The 996-nt window shown below is 60.5% G+C and overlaps 1 protein-coding gene across 1 annotated transcript in view; it reads left to right on the top strand.

Annotated features, from left to right (window-relative positions):
- The window catches only part of KIF26A (kinesin family member 26A), a 41,711-nt gene that overhangs the window by 30,765 nt on the left and 9,950 nt on the right, over positions 1-996 (top strand). Inside the window, exon 6 of the mRNA XM_003792181.3 lies at positions 331-543. Coding sequence (XP_003792229.2) covers positions 331-543 — 213 coding nt within the window. The remainder of the gene's footprint in view (positions 1-330; positions 544-996) is intronic.

Genomic DNA, 996 nt, shown 5'->3' with positions numbered 1-996 from the left:
CATCCATTCCCTCATCCCACAGGTGCTCCCTGTGCCCCCTGCCACCCCTCAGCCCTTGGAGGGCTCTGGCCAGGAGCACCTGGATGAGAGATATCTCTGGGGAATGGGAGAGGGGTGTGCTGCTCCATCCCGTTCTGGCCTGGGCTGAACCGCTTAGCAGAACTGGGGGTCCTCTGTGCCATGTGTCCACAGCCTGCTGCTCCCCATTCTTTGTGCCCTATCTAGGGCTGCTGGACTGTGCCCCTGCCAGCCTTGCTGATCCTCCTGCCCTGTAGTTAGTGGCCAGCTGGGCAGAGATGGGCTGTTTAGATGTGTTACCTCCCCCCTCAGGTGAAGGTCATGCTTCGTGTCTGGCCAGCACAGGGGTCCCAGCGCTCGTCCGAGTCCATGTCTTTCCTGAAGGTGGACCCTCGGAAGAAGCAGGTGACCCTCTATGACCCAGCTGCTGGTCCCCCGGGCAGTGCAGGCCCCCGGCGAGCCGCCACTGCAGTGCTGCCCAGGATGTTTGCTTTTGATGCTATCTTCCTCCCAGACTCCGAGCAGGTAAAGTGGAGGGTGGGCTTGGCAGGCATCCTCCTGGGGGTTTGGGGAGCTGGCCACTGGCTGAGGACCCAGGGGCAGATCTATGCTGGCCCCTCTGTGTGGTGTAAAGAGGAAGAAGGTGCAGAGTGGAGCCCAGCTGGCTTGGTGCCAACGAGTCTGCCCGTGGGTGGCTCTACCCAGCCGCTGCTGCTAGAGGCCGAGTCCTGGCCTTCTGGAGCCCACCCATGTGGGGCATTCTGAGCTCTGGTGTGTTCTTCCCTGAACATGGGGCCCCTGATGTGCCCCACGTGTACTACATGAACTGAGGCCAGGGGTGGGTATCTGCGTGTGCTGTGGTCATCTCTGGCATGTGTGCACTTTCATGGCAGAATATGTTTTGGGGGCTGAGTCCACATGTGCACATGTCTGGCTGGTACATCTGGTTTGCTGTGTGCGGTATGTCTGCTTCCTGCA

Source organism: Otolemur garnettii, unplaced genomic scaffold, assembly GCF_000181295.1.
Source record: "Otolemur garnettii isolate 467f Iridium unplaced genomic scaffold, OtoGar3 scaffold00054, whole genome shotgun sequence".
NCBI lineage: Eukaryota > Metazoa > Chordata > Mammalia > Primates > Galagidae > Otolemur > Otolemur garnettii.
The sequence above is the reverse complement of the archived record's forward strand: the minus strand, read 5'-3'. Positions and strand labels throughout refer to the sequence as shown.